The sequence below is a fragment of the Xenopus laevis genome, chromosome 2L (genome assembly GCF_017654675.1).
Source record: "Xenopus laevis strain J_2021 chromosome 2L, Xenopus_laevis_v10.1, whole genome shotgun sequence".
Taxonomy (NCBI): domain Eukaryota; kingdom Metazoa; phylum Chordata; class Amphibia; order Anura; family Pipidae; genus Xenopus; species Xenopus laevis.
This window is the reverse complement of record NC_054373.1, coordinates 111,076,426-111,103,365: the sequence shown is the minus strand read 5'-3', so window position 1 is coordinate 111,103,365 and position 26,940 is coordinate 111,076,426. Positions and strand designations below refer to the sequence as shown.

Below are 26,940 nucleotides of genomic sequence, written 5' to 3'. Positions count from 1 at the left end.
ACCAGATCGTCCTTTATGCGCATTGCCAGACCATTATAGAAGGCAGCATGATAGCTATCGTTGTTCCACGAAGTTTCAGCCACCAGGGTACGAAATTCAATAGCATACTCAGGGACTGTACGAGTGCCTTGCTGTAACTGGAACAAGCGAGCAGAAGCAGAAGTGGAACGACCAGGGGCGTCGAACACCGTGCAAAGATCACGGATGAAGGCCTTGGCATCGTCAATGACCGGATCCTCCTTCTCCCAGAGAGGAGAAGCCCACTCCAGAGCTTTCCCTTGCAGGCGGGTGATGATATAGCCCACCTTTGCTCGCTCCGAGACAAACTGACCAGGAAGCAGGGTGAACTGGATCTCACACTGATTAATGAAACCACGGCATGATTCCGGATCACCACTGTACAGAGGAGGTGCAGGGATGTGAGGTTCGGAAATCTGGAGCGGGGTAGCTGGAACAGGTGGACGAGCCGAAACCGCTGGAGACAAGGCAGACAATTTTTCCAGGATTGCTTCTAGTGCCTGGCCGAAGTGGGTTTGTTGGGCTTCGTAGGTCTGCATTCGGGAAGCCAAACCACAAACGGCTCTGCCGACATCCGTAGGAACTTGAGGCTCCTCAGAAGGGTCCATGGCCCAATTATAATGTAAGGCCCGAGGGCCCTGAGGTAGTAAGGACCAAGGAGGAGGTAGCAAAAGTCCGAGTTCGCAGTACAAAGGGAGTAGGCAATAGAATAGTCGTAAACAGGCAGTAGAATCAGTTCAGGCAGACAAGGTTCAAATACGAGGGTTCAAGCAAGGTCGGTACACAAGATATTCAACAGGAAGCACACCCAGGAATCAGCAAGTGAAAACCTATAATTGGGCATTGAGGACAGTCTGAAGTTGCTTTAAATAGGCCTGGGTTTGGCGCCAAATTTGGACGCCCTGACGTCATGATGCGGACGCGGACGCACTGACGCCGACGTCCTGACGCCGGCGCACATTCTGACGCCGGCGTCCGTTCCGACGCCGGCGACCAATCCGGGAGCGGGAAGACGCTGACGTCATAATGTTGTGCCCAGCAGGATCCAGGCGGTCGCCATCTTGGACGCCATCTTGGGAAGAATCACCGATTTCCATTACAATAAGCAACCTGGGAACAGGTTGTAGCAAACTATTTAAAATTTTGATGGAATATTATTCTCGCAACAGATGTATTGAAATAACTGCAGTCTCAAGATATTTATAAACAGATACAATAAGCCAACAAATAAAATGCTTAATTACCATGTTATTGTGAGCTAACCCATTAATCCTTGGCAATGTCTCAACATAGGTACACAATAACTGTAGCAGCCACAAATAGTTTTAACTCCTCCAGCATAGTGGGTATGCAGGGTTTTCATGAATAATGTCTGTAAAAATACTAAACCACCTCCCAAAGGCTATTTGTACTAAAGGTCCTCAGAGCAAATAACAATAGAATGCCCAACCTGGATGTCAATTGCATTCTACAAAATATTTTCATTGCCAGGAACCTACACACTAAGCTGTGACATTATCTTCCCCTCCCACAATTCCCAAGCCTGAATCATGCTTAACATCTTGTAAACTTAAAGTGATACCGACATGTTCGTATAAAAATCATAGAAACGTGTCCATATCTAGGAGCTGCTGCATGCCGAATAGTTTCCACTAAAAGCCCCCCCAAGCCCCACAAACCTTCGTTAACCCGACACAGCTAACAGATCTTCTGCATTGCTTCAGTGACGCTGTCCTGGGGGCGGAGCGATCCTTCCATAGGCTGAAGTCCTGTTTTCATTTATCAGCCTATGGAAAGATCGCCCGAACCCAGCCCAGCGTCACTGAAACAACATAGAAGATCATTTAGCAGTGTCAGAGGGTCAGGTTAACGAAGGTTCACAGGGCTAGGCGCGGCTTTGGGGGGGTCGCAATGAAGAGATGGGGACACTCACTTCCCTCTCAACAAAATGAATGCCCTTTCTGCCTTGACAAGATGTCAGATTTTCCTCTACCTCCTTCCCGTCTCACATGTCCTCTATTTATTGTTTTTATTTATTTAAGCTAAACAGGACAAACAGGGAAATTAAAACTACTCCATATTTGATCCTTGGAAGGTAGATACATTTTATTACCAGTGCAGAGACAAGTATTATTGATTTGGAGAAAGTTTTCTTAATTTCTCCACTTATTATGCACTTTAGATGAGTTCTAACATATCCAAAGATATTATATACAGGCAAAACAAGATTTTTTCTTTAATTGATCTAATTGATGTTGTACACTATAATAGTAATTAGCTTATGTCCTGTATAGTACAGTCTAAAAATTACAAATACTATTGTGATCCAGTTTCCTGATTATTTGAATGTTCATGCCATACACATGAAGATGCAATATTACACATTTTATGGTCCTATGGTGAACATATTTGAAGACACCAGTTTAAAGTCATCACACATGGTAAATGCACAGATAACTTTTGTTACACTTACCTTTTTTTGCTGTTTTGGCAGTGTCCATTACCAGAAATCGTTCATCATCTGTACACCCTGTTGAGATGCCATGTTGAAAGTGTTGTTCTTCTCCATCGTCCGCAACAAATGAAATTACTCCTAAGAAATTAAGGTACCAGATGCTTCATTATTGGTTACATTAGTTTTAGAAAGGAATTTCCAGACTGCTGGATTAATGGCACATTAACTGTGAACTAACACACAGGAAAATTACACATGATACGCAGGTGTCAGTGCTCTAATTTAATGGTACAGTATAGAGCTGCCAGAAATCACAATGTGTTCTACAAGAATTAAAATCTTAAACTTAAAATGCCTTAGCAGTAGAAAGTAAGAAAAAATGTGTCACTTGAAAAATACATTATTTCGAAAGCAGATACATGGTAATTAAGGAAATTGCTTTAGTAACACAGTAATTCACTTTTGTGAGCTTATAAACTAGGGAGGCATAATGGGATACCATATTGCTATATCAAAGAATTATGTATCGAAGGCTACAACAAAAATAAGGAAAAATTCATTATAGTTTGAATGTTTCTGTGCACTGAAGCATATAAAACAGTAGCTACATAAGAACCTATTTTTCTGGAGAACACAAAAAACATAATCATAAAACTGCAAGCTTTAATTCCAGATTTAACTTAAAATAAAAGCCATTGGATCAGTTACCCCCTTAAACAGTTTTTTTTGTTAAAGGTCCCTTGCAGTAATATAATAATTTTCAGGACACTGCAGCATGCTGCCTGTAACGGTCGGCACCCAACACCAGAACAAACACCAAGCACCCTGGTCTTGGCTCGTGCTTCGCCAGTAGTGTGACCGCCTTTGGGCCTCGGGAGGAGCCCTCGGAAAAAAAGGAACAAAACCTATCACGGGCAACATTAGATTAACAAATACCCCTTTAAATATTTGAATTGGGCGCCATTGCGCGCTGACGTATGACGTCAGCGCGCCTGCGCCTTTAAATGGCGAGAATGCGCCACTAGGAAGGAAGCCGGCAGGAGGAGCGGCGCGGCGGGCATCCCCGCCGCACCACTAGACCACCAGGGTAAGAGTTCCTGACACTGCCATTGAACTACAGTTATGCATACCAGAGCTGAATATTTAATTTTGGTTGTGGAGCTTTCCCCTTACTATCTAAATCTGAATCGTTTCCAATCAACATTTTGTGCATGTATCATATAGCATATGACATAGAGCTATGGACTATACGTCTGGAATATTATTCCTAATTATTTGGAATCTTGTACATAAAATTTCAAGGAACAGCCAGCAATTCATTGTCCCACAGAGCTTGCATACCATGTTTAACCCCTGAGACTAAGGTAGACCAAGGAAGGGACTTGCAACAATAAACTGGCATATACTGTATAAACGCCAAGTTTGTGTCTTCAAGTGTGCACAAAACTGTGTTCCTTCTATTTTCTTCACATCTGCAAAATGGACCAAACTCACTTCACCTTGCCTCTAAATTTTCTAAACCATGTTTCCAAATACTTTATGCATGTTGTCAGTGAATTAAATCATGTTGCCCTGAAACAGCCTACCCAATGCTGCCCCCCTCACCTCACAGACTTACCTTTTTCCTGTGTACATGGGTGAAGAGGGCTTCATTGTTACTGCAGAGAGTGCATACGCTAAACTAATATGTCTTCACCAATTATTTTCCAAAAATGAATTTTCTGCAATCAGATGATACCTACAGGAAATGCTAAACACTTTCCAAGAAATCTAGGACTCAGCTGGTATGTTTCTTCATTACATTAACTTGCCTAAATCACAATCAGTTTTTATATAAAAGCCACAGTGGTAATTTTGGATATTCCATAATTTGATCTCTAGAAAGGCTTACTTGAAAAGATCTAAAGTTGAATTTACGATTTATTCAGCTTTATGTAAATGTAAAAAATATAATCTCACATGCATATCATGGCTGTAACAACTGCATTGTCGCAAATGCTGAGCATATTTGGAAACCAGTCAATAATTAATGAATCTGGCATGCTGTTACACTTCATTACATTTTATTCCTTACTCTTACAATGTTAATGAACATAGACATGGCAATGCACATTTAATGTTGCAAATAAAAACATATGTGGAATAAGCTATAATAAAGGTCCATTTCTTTTGCAATTTACAGTTTGAAAAGTGTCCTATTTTATTACTGCTTTAAGTAGTCACAGGATATAAATAAGCTCTAATGCATTTCAATATATTTGTTGTTGTTTTGCTTAATACCTTGGAATGAACCACGTTTCCATGGAGATACATTCAATGTATAGGGAGCTGATGTGCCAGGTTTAACAGTTATGGTTTGGGCTCCACCAATAATAGAAATATCTGATGCCACCTGCAAAATATAAAAGTATGCTTTATTAAACTGCTTAAAGGGGAACTGTCACCCATATGTACAAATCTGTATAATAAAAGTCCTAATAAAAGTCCTTTTTAAATTAAACATGAAATACAAATTCTTTTTTTTTATTAAAACATCCATACCTGTTATAAACGTGTTTAAAAGTCTCAGCTGACAATCATATATTGCCTGCCCGGCCTCTATGCCTTAGCCATTGCATGGGCATGGGCATCAGGTGCCCCATTCTGGCACATAAAAAATATTTTGGCATGATGCAAAGCTTGCCTTAATAACAGTGTTAACAAAATGACTGCTGCCTACTTGCAATGATTGCGAATTCCAAGACAAAAAAAAATCAAGATTTAAATTATTTTTAAAGTGTAAGTGAAGTTATATTTGCTTGACTAACATCATAAAATAGGATTTGGAATTATTTCTTAAGGTGAGAGGTCCCTTTTAATGCAATCTTAAAAGCATATATGTGTGTCAAAATTGACAAGCTAACGGTGCATTTTGCAAATATCTGGGTAAAATAGATAGTATCACCTGTAAAATAAACATTGTCCAAAGGTTTGGTTTTGTTCATAAAGGTAAACTAAAGCAAAATCTTTGATTGTTTATAATTTTCCTAGATATGGCTGTCGCTGGCTGTTTATCCTTCATTGTTTGGCTGCAGTACTAGTAGCTGGCATTATGTACCTTTTCTACTAACATGAGTGCTTGTCCCACAGCATCAGAATATCATTGGACCATACATCATTGTTTAGCTCTACAGACTAGAATATCTCTTGTTAATATTTATACCCTTTCACACCTTAATTAATTCTCTTTTGGCATCCACTACTATACATTGGCTCTACATTTGTTTTTTTCTAGCTACTGAACTTTCTGTACTACCCATTGCTATAATTCAGACATGGTACAGACTTTACTCACAGACTTTTTATATGGATAGCATTCTTTTACAGTCTGTCTTATCTGCTGAAATTCTACTACTACTTGAGTGTTTAATATGTATTATTCTGTGTAGAATAAAATATCTCACACAGAAAGTGCATGTCTCATTCTTGCATCCATGTACCCCTGAAATAGTTGTTTCAGTCAGCATATTGTCAGTAAAAGTGGATTTGACTTTTAGAATCTGATCTAGAGCAGTCCAGAGCCCATGCATTTCAGGACACATTGTGACCATCATGTATTATCATAACACTGTGGGCCCCTAAATTTTATATCACACAGTGGCCCCAAGAACTTTGATATTTTGTCAGCCACCCCCCAAGCCACGCACAGACTCAGTTGGCCTAAGACTGGCCCTGTCAGTGTTACAGAAGTTAAGAATAATAAAAAAAAGACAGATGAATAACAAGGGGAAACGCACTCTTTTCTTTGTGGTATACAACAACCAACTTTTCTTTAATTATAGCCATACACAAAATTTACATTCAAAAGGCACAATTTACATGTCAAATACTCACGTTGAATGTCAATATGTTGTTTGTGTAATTAGGTACCAGAAGTACCTTCTGTGCTATTTGCCTTACTTGGCAATTTATTATGATATGGTCTAATGCAAGGGATTCTTGTCCAGTGCCTCGAAGGCTAAATATATGTTCCGTTCCATCTGTTTCATTCTGAAGCAGTAGTCTACCCTGTTAAAAATTGAAAATAGTTATTCTATAAGGCTGTAAACATTTCTACTGGGATTTTAAAACAATGTCCCTAGCCAGATAAAAACATATTTTTAAACAAATTCCTTTGCTGTGATATTGTAATACTTCTTTCCTTTAATAACAATGTTGGTAAAATGCTTCCAGCTATTTAAATCACCATCTTTTTAAAAAATCTGAAATCTGGCATGTTCTACAGTAAGAAATATTATTTTTACATTCTACAGTACTCTACAAAGTACTACAGTATATGTACAAATGCTAAATTTAGGACGATACAGACCAACAGCTTAATAGATTTCATGACTCTACCATTAAAAAACACTATGACTTTCATGGACAGGTAACAGGGTAAGACTGCTTTTATTCCAAAAAAATAAAATAAAAAATGCAGAACAAATAAGGTGTTTTAATAAGTAGGTCCAGTATTCCTGCATTACAATGTAATACAGACAACCAAAATCAGTAACTTTGGTTCTATGATTGATTCTATGAGCTACAAATTATTGGTTGGCCATAAAGACCTTACTGTAGAAATCAAGACTTAGGAGGAAGGTTAATACTGAAATACAAGTCCAATAGCACTACATCTGTAAGATTTAGTCTGGATTATGCAGTGAAGTTGTGGTCTCCAGTGTTCAAAATAGATATTACTGAAAGTCATTAGAAGACATGACTATGCTGGTAAAGGGTATGGAAGATCTAATTCATGAGGCAAAGCCAAATTGGGATTACAATGTACTTACATTGGAGCAAAAGGCATTTAAGGGAAGATATGAAAACATACAGTATATAAGAGGACCATGCAATAAACTCTCTGATACTTTCTTAACCAGCACATCCTTTCAGGGCATCTTTCCAGATTAGACAAAATACGTTTCCTCTTTAAGATGCAATATTTTTAACACCTATTGCTGTAAAATAATGGAATCCTAGCAATTTCCTAATATTTTCCCAGGGGCACAACTTAAAAAAAAATACTACTTTTCCTGACATTCTGGGATTTGTTTAAAGACCCCCTTGTCTTCTATTTTTCTTAGAAATGCAATTCTATGGCCTGCCTGAAGGAATGCTAAAACATAATTATTTCGTATAAATAAAGCAAAAAACTAAAAATAAGATGGAGAAAATACAAATGATTAACAAAAGCATAAAACCATAAACGCTAAATACCTGTCTCCATAACCCAGGTTTATTAAACACAAGCAATTCAAATATGGTATATACTGCTGTAAGGCATACACCGTTATACAGGGTTCATTTGTTTATGTGCACTCCTTCCTCAATACAGTATAGGTTTGGTCCACTGTTTTAGTATCATATAAATCAGATTATTATTGTTTATAGCACACTTACCAAACTTAAACACTGTGAAATTGGCTTAAACGTCAGAGAGTACTGAGCTGTTTCCCCTGCAGGTATAAATAGGAATGGTGGCCCATAAAAGTAGTCCCCTTCCAATACAACTTTCATTTTCCAGTCTTGCTTACTTGAATTTTGCTGTAGTGCAGAGAACACAATTTTATTTATTTACTAAAAAAACTGAAGTAAATCATAAAACTATGAACATGCTTGCACATAAAACCAGAGCTCTAAAATTCCCAATATAATCTTCAGTATATATAATAAGAATGAGAAGCCTGGACTTTATGATTTTTTGTGGCACTAATCTGTTATATTTTTGTAGATTCAATGATTGTAGAACTATACTTTAAGAACATCCAAGCCCCCCACAAAGATTCGTCATTTTCATTTGGGACATCAAATGTAAATGTTTTCTAATAAAGTTAATATTGCATAAGACAATGATTGTATTTAAGAGTAATATATTGAAACAAGGTATCTCGGAGGCTGGATTGCACAAGAAATGTAAGCAAAGCCTATTTGGGTAAGATTTAGCAGTATTCCACTTTTACTTGTAGTGACCCATAAAGGTCACTTCCAGCCCTCAGAACAAATAAACTCACAAATCAATCTACACAACCTTTTTTTCTAACTGTGAATGTATATCTTTATTAATATATATTTAACAGTTACATTAAGAAAAGCATTACTGATAACTCGTGTATTTAGGACACCTTGCACACCCTTAATCATAGTCAAAAATATTGACACTCCCAAGCCATTAACTTAGATGGAGTTGCTAAAAAAATAGAAGAAGCAAAGGTATGCACTGTAATAAAACTAGGTACAAATTGAAAGTTAGCATCTGAAGACATAGGATTATTAAACTATCACGAAAATATAATATAAGCTTCATCACAATAAAATAAGAAACTTTATAAATACAATCAATTAAATTTTCTGCGTCATTTTTGAAATAATAGTTTATCTTTACTATCTGATAATTTCAGAAATGGTACAGAAGTTTTAATTGATTATATTCAGAAAATTTCTTATTTCAGTATGCTGAAGCTTTATACTAAATTTTCATTTTCACAATAGTTCTGTTTTATCTAAAAACAACTGGACTTGCTGAGTAATCAATGAAGACGTTTCACTACTCATCCAAGCAGCTTCTTCAGTTCAACTGACTGGTGTGGGAAATTTTCATCATATAAACTCTTCCACTAACCCATTTACAATGGCACATTGTAACTCTTCATAGAGATGACATCTGAAGAAATTCACAGAGGTGTTGATTCTGTGTAGTTACTGTGATAGGATTATCCAATGTGTCATGCAACTCCTAGATACAGGTGTTACTTGTGAGAGTTGCATGAATGGATGTGTGAAGTGTTCTGAATCCGCCGGGGTACAGATGTTAGAACAGCATTGTATGTAGACAGGTGGTGTCGAAGGCCCTCGCCTCTGTTCAGAGATGGTCTCTCCACCTTGACATGAATCGCCTCTTTCACGCCTCGTTCAAACCAGCGGTCTTCTTTATCCAAGATTTGGACCTTGCTGTCTTCAAAGGAGTGTCCCTTGTCTTTTAAGTGTAGAAAGACAGCTGAGTTTTGCCCTGTAGAGTTTTCCCTCCTGTGCTGAGCCATTCGCTTGGAGAGCAGTTGTTTTGTCTCCCCAATCTATAGATCTGTGCATTCCTCGCTAAACTGGACTCCGTATACCACATTTAAGGAAATGGATTTTCATAATTAATAAAGACAAATATACTGGACATGACCGGATAATTTCATGTATTACACCTTTGGTTTGAATACATTGAAATAATTACATCTTACAAATTAAGTATGGTAGAATGAAGACATATAAAGCTCATGGGAAATCCAGTGAAAAGGGCACATTTAGAAACAAGCCTTGTCTTCAACAGCTGTGCCCAGTACTTACTATAGGAATATCTTGAATTACTGCTTCACATGCAGGAGTAATAAATTCCAGTTCTCTTTCTGGTCTGGCTGGGTTGACTACACATTCAATCATGTATACTCGTGCATCATAAGAAGATCTCAGCAAAATCTGGCATGGATAACGGCCAGGTCCACTGGGTTTAAACTGTAGTGGAAGCAAACCTCTGTTTTCTGTATCTAGAAGAAAACATTGAGTATTGAATAATAAAAAACAAGATTAGCATAAATAGTCATGGTCTAAGGCAGAGATGAGCAAAGGGTTTCAACATGACTCTGAAAATAAACACATTTCCCTGCTTATTCATATTTATTGTCAAATCTCTATCTGCAGCAAAAATGAAAGTATATAGAAAATATATTTATTCAGCAGAAAGTCACCTTCCATACATGGCAAGTTGATCTAACATGGTAAGAAAAAAAAATAATAGATAGAATTTTATAGATTTAGAATGATTTGTTATTTTGCAAATGGAAATCATCACATCTATATCAATGTTTTGCACGGATACAAGTAAACCTATTCACTGGCCAGCATCTTGTTCCCACATGGAAAAAAGGCTTAGCACATTTGTGATGTCAAAGTTGATTATTGTCACTTGAGATTTGCTTGTTGTTACTTAGGAACACCAGCACATAATTATCATCTTCCTTCATCAAAAAGTCAGTAACCTGATATCTGTCTAATTTGCTTCTGTACTCTAGACCAAATTCACTAATTAATAAGCAATTGCTACATCAATAAAAGGTACAAACATTCATGTTTATGTGCACGCAACAGGCATGTATTTTTCCTACATGGGTTTAGACTTCAATTGCTATTCTATGGAGTTACAGTGTACTAATATCTTTGAAAATTTGGTAATTTTGTTATAGTGTCTAAAGCACTTTGAGAAGGAAAAGGGTTCTTTTTAATTAGAACATGCTTAAACCTTTTTATAAATACCAGTTCTATTATAACGGACAGCAATGCAAACTATGAAAGAGAGGGAAAAGTTTATCATGTCTTAACCACTTAACTATGAAACATGAGACAAATAAAAAAAAATCATCCTCCCACTAAAAGCCATATTTAATTATCATTTAATGAATATAATAAAAGGCTGATCACAGTTTAATACAATACTTCAAAACATTTAGTGGATTATTTATTAAGGTTCGAGTTGTGTTTTCCATGAATATTGGAGTCTTCAAGGGTTTTTTTTTGTTCATTTTTTTTTCAGATTAAAAAAACTCAATTAATTCGAGTTTTTCCGTTTCGCAACCTGAACTCACAGAATTTATTTTTTTCCATTCGAGTTAATTGGAGGTATAAAAACTTCTAACATTCAACCTTTGATTATTAACTCCCTGATTTCACACATGCTGCATTCGAGTTACAAATATACTATTCATTTGTTGCAATGTGATATACAGTAAATCTGTAAATCAGTAACTGTAGTGTTTTGACAACATTTATTTTGCAAATCAGAATATATATATAAATATATACCAGATACACAGATGGATAGATATTGTATACTGTAATTACAGGAATGCATTGTACACCTTATATATATATATACAAATGATTTAAAAAAAAAAAAAGAGCAGTCAAATTGCAGGGTATACCTGCTCATTTATTGTGCGGAATGCAACGTTTCGGGGTCACGCCCCTTTGTCAAGCAATGCGTGACTCCGAAACGTTGCATTGCACACAATAAATTTGCAGGTATACCCTGCAATTTGACTGCCTGTGTGCCAATCTTTTTTTGTTCTGTAGCAAATGTGAGGTTGCCGGAGCCTCTAAGACTGTGCACCAGGCTGAGCTGAATAAGGGTGTGCGCTGGTTCTACCTATTCTGATTGAAACTGTATTTGGGACCTTTGTAATCAATTTAGCACAGTGGCAGAAAAGAATTAAGATATTAGTCACTAAATACTTAAATTCTACAAAAATATATATAATACTGTACTGCATGTTGAAACAATAAACATGATGATGCTTGATTGGCATTTTGTGCCATATTCTAGGCAATTGTTTCTACATAAATTATTACGGAAGATTCTCTGAGATGTCAGATAATTAAATGCATGGGACAACGTCTCATTTGTTTTTGTTTAAAGCTCCATTTCAGGTAAATAAACTTGTCAGCTTCTGATCTGATAATTATTTTGGTCACACATTCTCAGGAAGCTAATGTTTGTCAAATTAGCAAAGCAAGTATAAAAGTAACAAGTCATTTAACTGCAAAACAGTTATTCATGATTAGACGCCAGTATATAGGCGGTATTGTATAGGCCCATTCAAGTTTAAACCAAATTAGTTATCTGAATATTCTGAGAGGTCAATTTAATTCAGGGATTCTTTCCCTTATTGCCATAGATTACCTGTAATGAATCCTTTTTATAACAATAACAGGGAAAATACCTGTTCCTCCTGTGGATATTCAAACTTTTCTATAAGGTGTTAGACTAATGGTCTTGATTTTACAGATGGCTTTCAGGGTGGAGAAAAAGAGTATAGGGGTTTTCTAATACACTTTAATTTAGCTTTTTGTTTAGAAGCTTTCCAGTTTGGAATTTCCAATTTACTCTAACAACAAGGTAGGACTAGAAGAACCTAAACCGAAAGATAAGTCATACAATTAATTTGGAGGTAGTCCATCTTTTTATCAGAGCTCCATTTAAACTTTTTTAAGAAACTCATTGTATATATATATATATATATATATGGCTTCTGTTTCAACGGGTCAATAAAATCTATAATTCTGGTCAAGACATGGGCTGCTCAATCTGTGCGAAACAATCTTTGTTGGCCAGGCTGAAAATCAGAGTTTGCTATCAGAGGTGAGGGGTAGTTACAGATGCAATCCTTTTATTACACTGCTTCCAAATGGATGGAGTAAAATGTATGGATTGTGTGGCTAGGCATGATAGTTGTATTGTAGGAGGGTCAGATAGTAAAATATTATTGATATGATATAGACTGGTCCAGAAAGCCTCTAGCCTAGCCTACCTTGTAAGGGCCCATGGTTGAAATCAGGCTAGGGTTTGGCATAGGTTGGCTGCCTTGTAGTATTTACTGATGTCTGGGAACGGCAAGACAACCGTTGGTGCTTCTAGCCAATAAGACAGGACTTGAGATTTTAGTGCTATTTTTGTTCCATATATACTTAGGTATTTGTTTTTTTTTATATACCTTAACACACTGTAGATAGAGGCACGTGAACTGGGATAGTTTCAAATAGGTATAGCAGGTTGGGCAGTAAATTCATTTTAACAGCGGCTATATGACCTAGCCAAGATGGTGTATATTGTTTCCATTCTTGCATATCTGTTACTATCCATTTTACTATAGGTATATGATTGATATAGTTGTTGGTGGTGAGGATTTATGCAGATTCCTGAATAAATTATATGGGTTTTTTGCCATTTGTAGGGAAAGCTGGCTTGAAAGGCTCTCTTAGCTTCTTCCTTTTAGGATGCCGTTTTAATTGTTTATACATAGTGGGCTGTCCAAGATGCCAAACTTTTATTAAAAAGGCTTTTTTTCACCAGCAGGGCAACAGTATTTCCAATTGTGTTCAGACATTGGGGGAGGTGTACCCAGCTCATAAAGAGTGCAGGGAAGTATGTGCTATTTGAATCTTTACGTAATTTAATATAGTAGGCTGGCCAGCCACATTTTTAGACAGCAATAAATATGTATTGATATTTTTACTGATGGAGAATACATTGATGTCATATGCACTGAGGCAATGAGTGGAAATAGTAATATCAGTGCTGGAGGTTCACCCACCACAAGTGGGAGGTATATGCTCCGTAATTTGAATATATACATGCAGCACAAATATATATCTAAATATTTTATACTTAAAGTATTTATAACTGTATATTGTTGTTACAAAGCAGTTATGGGATCTAGTATCAGAAAGCCAAGCACCATCAAAACAGGCAAAAGTGAAGAATTGCTTAGTTAAATAGTAGTACAGGTATGGGACCTGCTATCCAGAATGCTCAGGACCTGGGGTTTTCTAGATAATGGATCTTTCCATAATTTGGATCTCCATACCTTAAGTATACTAGATCATGTAAACATTAAATAAAATATTAATTAAATATAATCGGCGTGCTTTGCTTTTAATACAGATTAATGATATCTTAGTTTGGATCAAGAACAAGGTACTGTTTTATTATTAAAGAGAAAAAGAAAACCTTTTTTAAAAATTTGGATTATTTGGATAAAGTGGAGTCTATGAGAGACTGCCTTTCTGTAATACAGAACGGATTTCCATACAGTATCTGTACATTGTATCAAAAAATTTTTGTCAGTAAATGAGACCATATGTGAGTTATTGCTAATGTTTGATTGTTACCTTTAGCCTTCACTTCAAAAAAAGTAATTGCTCTTTAAAACCCTGCATCTACCACGTGTTATGACTATTAATTCCAAGCGTGTGAAGTCTACCAGTAGTCTATCAGTAGTCTACACAAAAGGGGGGTTGTGGGAGCACGCCTAAGGCTAAGTAAAATTATATTATAGTATAATGGAAGTGCTACTGACTTGGCCAAATTAATCAGTACACATTCCCTGGGCCCCTGTCTAAGTAATTCAGTATATATGCAAGTGCATGTGTTCACAAAGACAGAGGTTTTTAGTTACAAAGTTATGATCATAAAGTTGATAAGCCACCATACCACATCAAGGTAAAACCCACACGGAGGTCACTAACTTGTTTTTACCTCTGGTCATAATAAAAAGGATCTTGTGCCTCTCTGCATAGTAGCATTACTTGAAGTAAATGTCTGCTGAACCTTGGCCCTATGTTTTTAACTGCACCAAGCAACACTGTTGCACCTATTCACACTTACTACACCTATTACTACACCTTATTTAGTTTGTCCTTTTTTACTTACTTTAGCTCACACCTATATTTTTACTTATACTTACATCCACACACTACTACACTGCTACTATGCAGAGAGGCACAGGACCTTTTATTCTGTGACCAGAGGTAAACAAGTTAGGGACCACCGTGTGGGGTTTACCTTGACGTGGTATGGTGGCTTATCAACTTTATGATCATAACTTTATTACTAAAAACCCCAGTCTTTGTGAGCACATGCACTTGCATATATACTGAATTACTTATACAGGGGCCCAAGCGCACTGATTAATTTGGCCAGGTCAGTAGCACTAACCATTATACTTTAATATATTTTTACTTAGCCTTAGGAGTGCTCCCACAACCCCCCTTTTGTTTTATCAGTAGTCTAGGTCAGGTAAGCTCAGCCCAACCAATGCAAACATTATAATCCATGTGACAATGCATGCTCCCAATTTCTAAAGTAACATGAGCTTGTTCAATACGTAATCAATAACAATTTTCAATCATATACATGTTTACATACGCAGCAACATATTTAATTTGTTAGTTAATGTCCTGCCTTTTAAGAAGTTGTCAGAAAGGGAACAGTATGATTTCTTGTTTCTTTATGTAGTATGAACAGTAATAATGGACATTTTATTATATGTATTATACCATTAAGGTATGACATGAAACAAAACATTAGTGTCACAGAAAATGTGCCATTGAAAAAATGATAAACAACTGATTTGCATCTATAGAGTATTCACCTATGATATCTCCAACTACTCCCGTTGGAGAGCCCTTAACTCGACTTTTTCCTGTCACTGATAGAGAAATGTTCTTTGGGACTGTAAAGCACTCTGGCATGCTTATTTCTACATCATAGTCAATTGATGTAAGCTTTTTGGAGAAAGGTGAAGAGCTGAATAATGATTTGGTCTATAAACAGAAAAGAGAAGAAAGAAAATTTGATATTGCATTCTAAATCGTATTCCAATAAAATCACAACAACTCTTTATTGTATTACATTTATTCAAGACAATTGCATTTATTTTATTAAGAGAAAAATCCTAACATAGAGTGAAATATCATGCTACATTTTCATACCTATTGGAGGCTCATAAAATTACCTTTATATGGTAAGTAGGAAACAAAATGACATTTTAAAGTGTTATTGTAGATTGACAATCAAGTTTTTTTACAATTTATTTTCATAATCATAATTACGCAAAACCTTGCATAAGAAACTTTGATCTGTAAAGTAGCGGAAAAACTCAATCACAAATTACATAATTTGATTGATTTTCAATGAATCAATAAAAATATGGTTGTTTAAAAAATCATAAAATCAGAATGTTGAAAATACTGTATATCTCCCCTAACAGAAGTCAACAGGTTTAGCTGTCAAACTTTATTTCAATATTTTTGAGCTTTTCTTTATTTCATAAATCTTGCAAATCTGGGTTTAAATAACTCACGTTTGAAAAAAATTTGAGACTGAGTTTTTTGGCACCATTTCCAAAAACATGTTACAGGTATTGAATTTTAATAGATTTTTCCTATAAAAATATCAATGGTATGCAAAGTATACCATACCAAGCAGTTTCATGGCATGGATTCAGTACATTACTAGTGTAAACTTTTCTTTAAAAAGTGTTCATATAGGTTTTCCTTGTTTCCATTGTACCTTGTGCCAATATTTTTAGCAATCGACTAATCTGGTGTTGTTCTGTTGATATATAAAATTCTTCAGAAAATTACCTTACATATCCAGCTTTGCTGCTAATGTGACTGAATAAATATTTGATTGACTTCTATTGCAAGCATTAATAATGCCATATCAGACAATTTACAACTAGTAATAACATCTAGTCCTATGTTTGCAGAAGGTTTGATGCCTGAACTGTGAAAATGGCAAGGGCAAAACTCAAGGTTATTTGACTAAAACAAAGGTGTTCATCATCAGAACTTGCAAATGCAAGATAACACTGACAGCTAAATGGTGAGATCATCTAATATGTCCCTCAATAAAAACAAATAGCAGCATTTCAGTGCCATTTTGCCGTTGACAATGCAGGTAATCTTAAATAAAAATTAGAGTAGGAAAGAGGATTTTTATAGATGGCACTAAAAGCTTATATACATTTCACATAAAATGTCTTGCTTTGACAGCAGATGCCTGCACTATATACAAATTAAGGCAATGAAAGGGATCAAAACAATATGTGTAATAATAACTTCTAACACAAAGTTCCAAACACGCTGGCTTACTATTGTAATAAAATGAACTGAGTTCTATTTACATACTAGTTATGACTCAAAGGGAATGACAGAGCATTTGTCTGTTAACCTAGACTATCTCTGCGTCTCTGCTGTACAGTATTGTCACTGTTTTAAAATGTATTTATTTGAGTGGACCCAAGATGGGGATTGTTAAATAATTGCTAAATAAAAAAAGATCAGAAGAAGTGTGTACCTAGTGCAAGAGACTGTTCATACTATTGTTTAAAAAAAAAAAAAGCATGTGGTCTGTCAGTTACTTTTATCAAAAACTTTTCAAATTTTCATTTAAATTTCATGTGGATTACCAGTTTCCAATATAAGCAAAAAACAAAAACTGTGGTATCGTGATAGCCAGTAGCAAAAATAACAAATAAAAAAACAAACAAATACAAAAAGTATTGTTGAAGTGACACCTATATTGGCTAATAATAAAAAATACATTCCAAGCTTTTGGAGCACCAAGGCTCCTTCGTCAGGCAAAATACAAATGAAAGCTGGAAAGGTACAGCATATATACTGTTAGATCAGTGAAAGGTATTCACTGACAATAAATTGGGAAAATACAGATGGATAGAGATCAAATGTAGAGATAATACTATGAATTAGGGTGGGTTGTAAATAGTGATACACCAGTGGGCAACACTTCTGCAGTCAAAATCACAGTCTTCAGGACATGCAGGTCTTAATTCTAAAAGGGAACTTTAAAACTGAAGGGGAAAGGAAGATTTATGAATTAAAATGTATGGAGTTATTTATTTATTAAGACAGGGCCTTGATTTAGGGTCAGGTTTCATGTCACACTAACTTACCTGACTGGATCCAGACTCCTGGACTATTTACAACCCACCCAATTCATTGTATTATCTCTACAATTGATCTCTATCTATCTGTAACTTCCTAATATATTACCCATGAATAACTTTCACTAATTTACCAGTAAATGAAAAGAAGAATGTAGGAAAGTTAAATGAAAGGAGGACTTTAGGAACAAAAAGCAAAATAAGAATATAATGTTCACATTCCTAAATTCTCTGTATGCCTGTAGGGAGACAGTGGTATATCGGAAAATATTTTCCACTTCCCTGTTTGATTGACCTGCTCTGTTCAGAAAAAAGTATTGGCTATTTATAATAAACAATTGTATACAGTTGTACTTGAATAGATTGGGTTTGCTTAATGTAATCAATTGAAACTGCAGTTTTTAATTAATAACCATTAAAAAAAGCATTGGGATATATGTATTTATCTATAACACACTTTCTCTCAAGAGGATTGACAGCAGACCAATCGCTCCTCCAATGAAAGTGTAACAGAACTATATTTACCTGAATCTTACTCATGCCTTGGGTAACCACTGCTACTCTCACACTGCTGCTCTGCAGAGTTGCTGTGATCTTTCTACGTTTATACTCCAGGTCAGTCATCTGCATCTGTGCTGCCAGACCCAGAGCCCTTTCTCTTGCTTCGTTAACCAATGGGATGATTAGATTTTCTTCAAGAATTTCATCTGGGTGGCATTTAAACAACATGCTCTTCTGTGCATTCTTGTGACCTAAAATAACCAAATACGGTGATCAGTGGGTTTCATATTTAGGGATTATTCTACAAAACAAATCTATTATGTATAATATGAATTCAGTAAATATATATATATATATATATATATATATATATATATATATATATATATATATATCTATATATATCTATATATATATATAGATAGATATATATATATATATATATATATTAACTATACAGTATGTCACTCCCTCCTTCGAACTTGTCCTCCGAAACCCACAGCGCACGGGGTTGATCTCCAGGCTTTATAAAGCCCTGCTCAAAACAGGCACTACTCCCTTTGACAGGGCCTTACCCAAGGGGCGGACTACGCTTCCAGCAATAACGGATGAAACATGGGAGGAGGCCAAGGCCTCGATCTACTCTGGCCTGATTGCTTTGAAGGACAAACTTGTCCAACTTAAGTTCCTGCATCAAATATATCTCACGCCCAGCAAACTGGAGAAAATGGGCAGGAATCCGGGAGCCATTTGCCCTAAATGTGGTGGGGGAGGGGCGGACTTCGCCCATATGACCTGGTCATGCCCTAGGATCCGATCCTTTTGGAACTCCATTATACTATACCTGTCTGAGGAACTGGCCTTCCCAGGTCCGTGCACGCCAGAAGTATGCCTCCTAGGAGTGATGGACGAAATTATACCTCTCAATAGGTCCAGACTTTTGTTTCGCGCCCTACTATTTTATGCAAAGAAACTGCTGATGACTAAATGGATGGCCCCTCAGTCACCTACGAAACAGGCATGGATCCAACTGACCAACAAAGCACTGCCCCTGATTAAGTTAACATATGAAGGCAGAGGATGTCCAGAGAAGTTTACTCAGATATGGTCGCCTTGGCTGGACGCAAACCCTGACCAAGATCATGTGCTTCCCCCCCACCTGCAGGGACCTTATTAGGCCCTTAAGCCCCTGATACTTCCTGTCTCACCCACTGAGCTACACCTGATAAATGCCACTACAGATTACTTAGAATATGTACTTCTGTATTGTTGAGCGATGCAATGTGTGATGGTTCACTACTGCTGTCTTTACTCTCTGTTGTAAGTTAAAATGCATAAATAAAAACTTTTATATATATATATATATATATATATATATATATATATATATATATATATATATATATATATATATATATAATACACATTATGGACTACTATAACATTGACAGGAAAGCCAACCAATAATTGGCCTTAAAGTCCTTAATTCCCCCTGTCAGCTTCAGAATTCAGATTTGGGAGTTGTATTTTCTCAGTTGCTTACTTCACAGTGAACGGATTTAAGCATTCCTATAGTATTTGTTTGTAGACATTACTGTGATTCCTTTTATTTATTAACTAGATGACATTTATTATGAATGCCAAACTCTCAAGCTAAATACACAATCCTTCATAAAAGATGTGGCCTAATGCAGATTTGAATCAAAAGTACAGCTAAATCACACAATTTTTCACACAACATCCGTTCCCTGTTTTGTTCTTGCAGGGTTTTTTTTTTTCTTTTTTGCAAATTTACCTTTTTATTTAGTGCTGCATGCAACGTTTCGGGGATAACCCTTCATCAAGCATCAATGCTTGATAAAGGGGTTATCCCCAAAATGTTGCATGCTGCACTAAATAAATCCTTGATGAAGGTTATCCCCGAAACATTGCATGCCGCACTGAATAAATCTAAAGCAAGGGTTTCACCCTGCCAGCATTACCTGTGTGCCAGTGAACTTTTTTCCTATCATTAATTGGCCAGGAGGGACACAAAACGTGTCAGGCTTTTTGTAACACAATACGATGAATACTTTTTGTTTAATAAAACTTTTTAAGCAACCAGTTTGTGCCAGCATTTGTTTTACATGGTCTACTCCAATCAAAACTAGCTTGATCATTGATTAATGTTTGATTTGTTAAACACTTTAATACCAGGAAAAAAATGTACTGTTTAAAGTTTAGAAAATATACCTCTTATTGTCTTTTTTGCACATAGCTAGATATAGTTAAGGGTTATATGTAGAATTCAAAAAGCCCCATGTTAAGACACAATACATGATGGGGACTTTAGCTTTAAAGCATCACTGCGGCAGGGACTGGTGATGAAAAATCTGTTGTATATATGTGAATGTTGTATAAAGGATAATAGTTATCTCTAAAAGGGATTTTGCTTAAAAAAAAACCTATATATATCAGCAGGAGAATTTGCAAACAACTATTTCTTATTATGAGACCAGATGTTCTGACCTTGGGTGAGGAGCAAAGACCTAAAAGAAACACTTTACAAACTGCTAGAAGTAAAATTCTGTTAACAGCTAGGCTTAATGTTTAAATGCCAGCTGGATTTTTGTGTTACTTAATATAAATAAAATATTTTCCTTGCAGAACTACAGAAGCTTAACCAATGAGTGTGGCCCACTTCTATTGCCAAGATCCTAAAGGCTTACTGCTTTGGAAACATTATTGTCTTTACTATAAATAAATGTTTTGTTTTGTTTTGTAGCAGTCTCTCAGCGCAAGAATGAAACTGCTTTAGTTTTTTTCTGAAAATATTCTCATACAGAAGAGATAAAATGCTAACATGTTGCATAGTATTGTACAAAAGAAGAAATATACTGCAGAAGCCCAACTTGGGTCCACCTACTGTATACTGAGATGTACTAATTTGTCACCATTGTACTGGAGATGTGCAAAAGAAGGAATAGCAGTTAACACACCAATATAATTATATTGAGAAATAGAGTAAAATAGCAAATAAAATTAATTTACAGTATGTGCAGTGTAAACAGCTGTTAACTTTTCAAGAACTTCCCGGAAGGTCACATTTTGTTTTTTTATTTTTGCTTTTCTGCTAATTTATGACCCATTTGAGCCATTTACAAAAAATGGGTTACTTTTTTAAAAAGAGATTGGATTTTATACAAATGCTTGCAGCCCAAAATGCAGTGTCATTGCCTAAGTAGTGAATTGTTGCTGGTAAATTGCACAAATCGTGTTTACATTGTGAGCCCACAATCTATTGTGGGTGGCAAATGACCCAAATCAAACAAAGCATTAGAGTGTGTTATATCAAAATAATATAAACTATTATAAATAAGGTTATACCTGGAGTGGATGTGGAAGTCTGCAAAATATTCTGGCTATTCAAAGCAGTGATAGCTGACGGCAAAGGATAAATGCCTGTCCCTTCTATTTGATATATGAAATCTCCAATCTGAAAGGAAATAATACAAGGAATTAATATTTTCGCAGCCACTACAGAATTTTGCTTCTGCTTAAATACTGACCAGGTATAAAAAAGTGAGGGCATTCTAGATCACTAACTTAAAGGACAACATGCAAATTAGGAACCAGACACACAAGTTTATCTCTGTTAATAAATTTATAATTTGGCCAATTACACGTCACTAAGAAATACGTTAGAGCTTTGCATTCACCAAGGATTCCTCCTTTTCTTCTTGCTACCTTAAAGCAGAAGGAAAACTATGGAAGAATTTTATTGCCAATAGATTAGCTGCAATAGTGCAAGCTAGAATGCTATATTTATTCTGTAGAATGTTTTACCATACATGTGTACAAAGCTTTAGAAGCTCTCTGTTTGTTTAGGATAGCAGCTGCAGTATTAGCTTGGTGTGACATCACTTCCTGCCTGAGTCTCTTCCTGCTCACTTATAGCTCTTGGCTCAGAGTACACAATATGTGTACACAATAGAAGGAAAGAAACACAGTGTTTCTTTTGACAGAGCACTCAGAGCAGCACTACTTTAAGGGTTTACTGGTATATTTAGGTGGACCTTTCTGATAAGGCTTACATTATCATATATTAATTACATTTTAATATTTGTCTTTATACTGTTAAGAGTTATCTATGTAACCCCCCCAATCCATAACATATTAATATATTATAAATATTATAGATTCAGATGCAAAAAATGTAATTATATAAATCTGTGTATACAGTCTTATCCAAACAGTGTACATTTACACATTTATTCTTTAGTGTTACTGTATATCATTGGTCCCCAACCAGTGGCTTGTGAGCAACATGTTGCTAGCCAACACCTTGGATGTTGCTCCCAGTGGCCTCAAAGCATGTGCTTATTTTTCAATTCCTGGTTTGGATGCAAGTTTTGGTTGCATAGAAACCAGGTTTATAGGCAGACAGAGCCTCCTGTAGGCTGCCAGTTCACAAAGGGCAAGTGAGTAGACAATCATATCTTTTATTTGGCACACCCCAGGATGTTTTGTCATGCTTATGTTGCTCCCCAACTCTTTTTACATTTGATTGTGGCTCACAGGTAAAAGAGGTTGGGGATCCCTGCTGTATATGTATTAGCAGTTCTCTGTCAAGGGCACATACATTTAGAAAAAAGCTGAATTCTGACTTCTTTTGTTTAGGACTGTTAAAGCTCTGACTTCTACCTAGAGTTCGAAAAAAACATCACTAAAACAATTACCACATTCATTAATGTAATTGCTTTTCTGGAGAAAAGCCTGCTTTTAGCTGATATCCTGTATCATTCCTTGTGTTTGCTTGGCTATGACGATAATAAATTTGTCAAAATAAAGTAGTATTTAAAAAAATGCATAATTTGACAAGTTGATGTTGATCAAGAATGAAAAGTAATATTTAAAGGTCCAGTAACATCAAATCTTTTTAAAAAGAAATGTGTTAGTATACATTTAAAAAAACCCACCAAGACAAATTAAACTTTAAAATCGCAAAGTTTTATAAATAACTTACCGAAACTCTGCTTCTCCTCCTCTTCAGAAAAGGAGACATTGTGACGATCCATCGTGCAGTGCTAGATTTCTCCTCCCTGGCTATGTCTGATAAGGAAGGCAAGGAGGAGAAATCAAACGACGCATGATGGATCTTTCTGAAGAGGAGCGCAAGCGGAGTCTCAGTAAGTTATTTCTTTATAAAGACTTTATGATTTTAAAGTTTCATTTGCCTTGGTTTTTTTTTCAATGTATACTAAGGATTTTTTTTTTTAAATTATGTTACAGGCCTTAATGCTTCACAAAAGTTATTTTAATAATTACAGTAAAATAAACTCTGTAACAAAGTTATCAAATTTGTTGTAAGCTATTATATAAAGAGTTTACTCAAGTTAAATGTCTGCTTTTGCATTTCCTGTGATTAAACCCAATTGCCGCAAGTAATGTATTTATTTTTACATGTGGCATTTCAATGCTAATGGCATTTGGGGGAGATTTGCCACCCGTGGAAGTGAATTTTAGACACAGTCGACAAATCTCTCCACGTCTCGTTGCCCTAAACAGTATACATTTTATAAATACAAATTAAAGCAGGGTGCCCATATACAGTGGTTGCAAGTGCTGTGTGTATGGCATTTTAATGGGTGAGTTTTGCACTCATTTTTTTCATTTACTGTAGCTCTGCAGCAATTTAGCTCATTAAACAATTTCTCTTTTTAATTAAAAATACTACACATTCTTTATAGGAAAAGTAAAACTTTTTTTTATTTAAAGCAGTGTCCCTTTCAAAGAACATCATCTATAAAAAAAAGCAATCAGTGTATTGGACCAAAAAAATAAAATTACCTAAATGTATAGTGCAAACTGAAATACATGTACATAGAATCTAATCTGCTCTAACTTTTTGTAAGCAATGTAGATTCTATGGCAGTTAAGGATAAATAAAAATATATTCTGATTTATATACCATTTCATTGCTGAAAATTATGGTACAGAATCTCTTCCCAAGGTCAAATGGAATATAGTAAATTTGCAATGATGTTGAGCTGCCTTCCTTTAGGAAAATGGAGTTCACAGGGCAGAAGAACTGGCACATTGAACTGGGGTGGTACACTGTAGACACAAAACAAAAATGTATATTAAGCCATATTATATGAAAACAACATTGCGTATGAACTTTTTACTGTTTCAGGCTTTATTGCTGGTTTAAAAAATACTGAGTTTCTTCTAGGGGATATAGGGATCCGATAACACCGTGGAGTTATTTTAAATATGTAAACCCATTGTTGATCTCTCCACTCCCAGGTAACCCTCTAAATAATATGCACTCCTTCACATGTAAAAAAAAAAAGGACAACGAAGGCAGTCAAAGTCACATACCATTGCAACCTCTTTAATGGTAGTCTCAGAAATTGCTGTTTTTTAACTACTCTACAAATGTACCAAAACTACAGCTGTGGTCTTTCTCAAACCAAGGATCATTTTAACTTCACGGTTTTATACTATAAAAAAAAAGGTTATCATGTGAGTAGGTGTAGCCTATTTTAATAATATATGGACAAAAAATAGAATGTGAGTGGTCAAAATCTACTAGAAACTGGAAAAAAGTTGCATTACATTTTTATAGAAAACTTTCTGAATTGATAAGAATTTGGAATGTTTATTGAAGGTCTAATACAAATAGCACTCTTCTTACAGTGTTTCATCCATTAATGAAAGTAAAAGAAAAATCATACTTGTAAATTTGTATTTATAATATATATCTACAATGGCTAAATACTACTGTGCTGATTTATGTAATAATTGTTTACATTTCTAAACAAACTGTAATAAATCAAACCATCACATTAAAATAAGGTGGATATTGTATTGGCAACGTAACTGTTGTATCTTGCTCATTATGTCCTATGGCTTCTAAATCATTTGAAAGACACTGATCCTAATTTTCTACAAAATCTGCCCATTAACTGCTAATACTTTTAGAAACACAACCTTTGGCAGATTTAGGGGCAGATTCACTAAGGGTCGAATTTCGAAGTTAAAAATACTTCGAAATTCGACCCTCGAATTGAAATCCTTCGACTTCGAATATCGAAGTCGAAGGATTTAGCGCTAATCCTGCGATCGATCGATCAAAGGATTTTTCGTTCGATCGAACGATTAAATCGTTCGAATCGAACGATTCGAACGATTTTAATTCAACGATCGAAGGAAAATCCTTCGATCAAAAAAAGATTAGCAAACCTATGGGGACCTTCCCCATAGGCTAACATTGACTTCGGTAGGTTTTACCTGCCGAAGTAGGGGGTCGAAGTTTTTTTTAAAGGGCAAGTACTTCGACTATCGAATGGTCGAATAGTCGAACGATTTTTCGTTCGATTCGTTCGATTTCGTTCGAATTCGAACGAATTTAACCAATTCGATGGTCGAAGTACCAAAAAAATACTTCGAAATTCGAAGTATTTTTCATTCGAATCCTTCACTCGAGCTTAGTGAATCGGCCCCTATTAGTATACCTTTTCTTGTTCTAGTCATTTGCCATTTGCCTAGAGCAATTTTCTCTCACAACAGAGATAAATAAAACATAAACATCTCTTTGCTAAGTATAATAAAGGATAAAGTGTTTTCTCTGAATAGTTGTAAATGCTACAATACCTTGATTAATCAACTTTTCTTCATTATATGTTTCACCAATCACTTTTGTAGATGCATTTTCTAGTAAACTATTAGGGAACAAAAGTGTTTAAATTCTTAAAATACATCAAAAAATATTGCTCTTTTATAATTGTTTACAAATAAATCTGCAGTCAAAGTTTCAGTCAGTAACAGAAAAAATGGCCTGTTATAATCTATAGTGAACAATCACAGTACTGAAATTAAAGATAAATGTATAGTTATTTTTGCATAACTTTCCAAGTTACAATGAAATGACCAAAGCTGAGAGTAAAAAAAAGAAAAAAAAAACAGGACTATTGTAATTATTGTTTCAAACAGAATGTTAATATAAATTATTTTGATTTGTTACTGTTTCTTTAATATGTGGCACAATAAATGGGGAAGCAAACCATAAAGAAAATTATGTGATTATAAAACACATTAAACTTATTTGTAAACTAAAAGTCTGCATTAAATCATGCATACAACTTTAACCTATCACGCTCAATACAAATATGGAAACATTTATACTTAGAAAACTCTCTGCTCACTGTTCAACAGCATTAAATTTACTTTTGTGGGTCCACAGACAGGGACCGAGAGAATACTGTAATGCTTTTGCAGGGCAAACAAATGACAACACACTAACAGGTTTAAAATTGGTACCACAGTAGTAATGAGCAAAACATTTCGCAATATACAGATTCAACACAAAATTCAGTGTTTCACCAGTGGTGAAAATTTTCAGAAACCCTTGTCAAAAATTTGCCACACGACTTGTTTTGCTTTTGTGACAAAAAAAGAAGAACATGCGACAAACTCATATATCGTTTTATACTTCCCCTTTTCTTCCACATCAACCAAAGGGATCTGAGCCATCCCACTGTCTATATAAGGACATATACATATCTATACTGTATATTGTTTACTTATTTTAATGTGGAATACACCTAGATATTATCGTTTTTGGTCAGATACATTATTAGTTGTGCCTGTGTTTGTAAGCTAGTAGTAATATATAAA

At 35.4% G+C, this 26,940-nt stretch overlaps 1 protein-coding gene across 2 annotated transcripts in view; it reads right to left on the bottom strand.

The window, feature by feature from the left end:
- Window positions 1–26,940, bottom strand: part of LOC108708385 (cilia- and flagella-associated protein 47) — a 221,168-nt gene that overhangs the window by 92,855 nt on the left and 101,373 nt on the right. For both annotated transcript variants that reach the window (XM_041582354.1, XM_041582355.1), the window contains exons 42-51: window positions 25,918–25,985; window positions 24,230–24,375; window positions 21,646–21,754; window positions 18,304–18,530; window positions 15,463–15,634; window positions 9,827–10,023; window positions 7,895–8,038; window positions 6,347–6,520; window positions 4,754–4,865; window positions 2,492–2,611 (exon numbers count right to left, since the gene is read on the bottom strand). In XM_041582354.1, coding sequence (XP_041438288.1) covers window positions 2,492–2,611; window positions 4,754–4,865; window positions 6,347–6,520; window positions 7,895–8,038; window positions 9,827–10,023; window positions 15,463–15,634; window positions 18,304–18,530; window positions 21,646–21,754; window positions 24,230–24,375; window positions 25,918–25,985 — 1,469 coding nt within the window. The remainder of the gene's footprint in view (window positions 1–2,491; window positions 2,612–4,753; window positions 4,866–6,346; window positions 6,521–7,894; window positions 8,039–9,826; window positions 10,024–15,462; window positions 15,635–18,303; window positions 18,531–21,645; window positions 21,755–24,229; window positions 24,376–25,917; window positions 25,986–26,940) is intronic.